Below are 1,967 nucleotides of genomic sequence, written 5' to 3'. Positions count from 1 at the left end.
AAGGTGTAAAGTAACAGAAAGGAGCCCTAAATTCAATGCTCATTCACAGAGTCCGTACAGCCACTGATGGGCCCAACGGTCTCACCTTGCATTATAACAATTCTGAGATTCCACGACTAGCACTTGCTCCAAATTTAACTCTCACCCAACAAGGAAACTCCAGCAAACACAGGATTGCTGTTAGCCCCAAACACCAGCAACGGCAATGAGTTCAGGCATCAATATCTATTTAGTGGAATGCATTTTCCAAATGATGCATTAATTTTCCTGATTTGAAATGCCCCAGTTTTTATTTTAGTTAATGGCTCAATTATTCGTTTAAATGTAGCAGGACTCCTTTTCTACAAACAGGGAGGCGCCTCAGAGGATGAGAACGCTGTATAATCCGCTCCATCTCAACTATTTCTACAGACTTACGGAACACGTTCGCTTGCACTCCGAAGACATCGACAACACTCTCGTTAGGAAACACACAAAGCGGCTTGCTCAGTGTGATAGTGGTCGCGGTTCGGAAAATTAGAAGGTCAGAGGTCAAGGGAACTTCTGGTTTAAAATTCACAACTATGGAAAAAGGGACATAAAATTTAATTTAAAACATTTTTAAAATAAATCTGTTAGAAAAAAAACAGAATTGTACTAAGAGCGAGCATAAATTCATACCCTGAAATAGTTCTTTGACTTACCAACACTGACTGCAGACTGGATCCAAACACACACTAAAAGTATCACCTTCATTTTATTCGGAAATCTGCCCAATTTGCTTATTTAAGAAAAGCAAGCGGACTAAAAGGATCAGCAAGTCTAAGTGAATGAGAAACATGCAGTTCAAACTATCTCGAGTCAACGTCCTGCTCGTTTAACCTGTCCAACCAGTCTGACCAGCTCATAGACCACTCCTGCTCAACCCCAGCCTTCCTGCTTCCTTGTGTTTCAGAGTTCGTCATAAAAAAATGATTTTAAATAAACAGACAAACGGTGACTCAAAAATATAAACAGAGTCTTATTTAAATCATTTGGATTTCTAAAAGAATCGAGCATTGTTGTGAGCCTGTCATTATAAACAGGAAGATCTCGGGTTGGGATATCTGGTCGGCATGGACGGGTTGGACCGAAGGGTCTGTTTCCATACTGTACATCTCTATGATTCTATCCCGGTCTTCCATTGAACGAGCCATCATGCGTTCAGTCACACAGTTCAAACTGCAAGCCCAGAAGGTACTCAGAACAATCAGGAGGGAGACGACAAACCGACTTGTTCAGTAAAATCAACACATTTCACCCAAAAATTACCAAATTATGCACTACGCTATGCTGTGAAAAAGAAGTTCAGATATAAATGGCATTTTTTTAACTTGGCATCGACATTATTAAACATGATCCCTTGAGTGCTGTTGCTAGTTGCATTTTAGCATTACTTTGTAGTGGAATCAGTGAAACAACCAGTATATTGCTTGACACCCACACTGACTGCAGGTTAAACTAGCAATAGAGTCATATAATCACAGAGATGTACAGCATGGAAACAGACCCTTCGGTCCAACCTGTCCATGCCAACCAGAAATCCCAACCCAATCTAGTCCCAACTGCCAGCACCCAGCCCATATCCCTCCAAAACCTTCCTATTCATATACCCATCCAAATGCCTCTTAATGTTGCAACTGTACGCTTCCACCACTTCCTCTGGCAGCTCATTCCATACACGTACAACCCTCTGTGTGAAAATGTTGCCCTTTAGGTCTCTTTTATATCTTTCCCCTCTCAACCTAAACCTATGCCCTTTGGTTTTGGACTCCCCGGCCCCAGGGAAAAGACTTTGTCTATTTACCCTATCCATGCCCCTCAATTTTGTAAACCTCTATAAAGTCACCCCTCAGCCTCTGACGCTCCAGGGAAAACAGCCCCAGCCTGTTCAGCCTCTCCCTATAGCTCAAATCCTCCAACCCTGGCAACATCCTTGTAAATCTTTT

General features: G+C 42.1%; 1 protein-coding gene across 1 annotated transcript in view; it reads right to left on the bottom strand.

The window, feature by feature from the left end:
* Nucleotides 1–830, bottom strand: part of LOC122559564 (uroplakin-3a-like) — a 15,574-nt gene extending 14,744 nt beyond the window's left edge. The window contains exons 1-2 of the mRNA XM_043709234.1: nt 684–830; nt 418–561 (exon numbers count right to left, since the gene is read on the bottom strand). Coding sequence (XP_043565169.1) covers nt 418–561; nt 684–735 — 196 coding nt within the window. The 5' untranslated portion in view covers nt 736–830. The remainder of the gene's footprint in view (nt 1–417; nt 562–683) is intronic.
* Between the last annotated feature and the right edge of the window lie 1,137 nt (nt 831–1,967).

The sequence above is a fragment of the Chiloscyllium plagiosum genome, chromosome 19 (genome assembly GCF_004010195.1).
Source record: "Chiloscyllium plagiosum isolate BGI_BamShark_2017 chromosome 19, ASM401019v2, whole genome shotgun sequence".
Classification (NCBI taxonomy): Eukaryota; Metazoa; Chordata; class Chondrichthyes; order Orectolobiformes; family Hemiscylliidae; genus Chiloscyllium; species Chiloscyllium plagiosum.
Note: the sequence above shows the minus strand (reverse complement) of the source record. Positions and strands in the feature narration are given on the sequence as shown.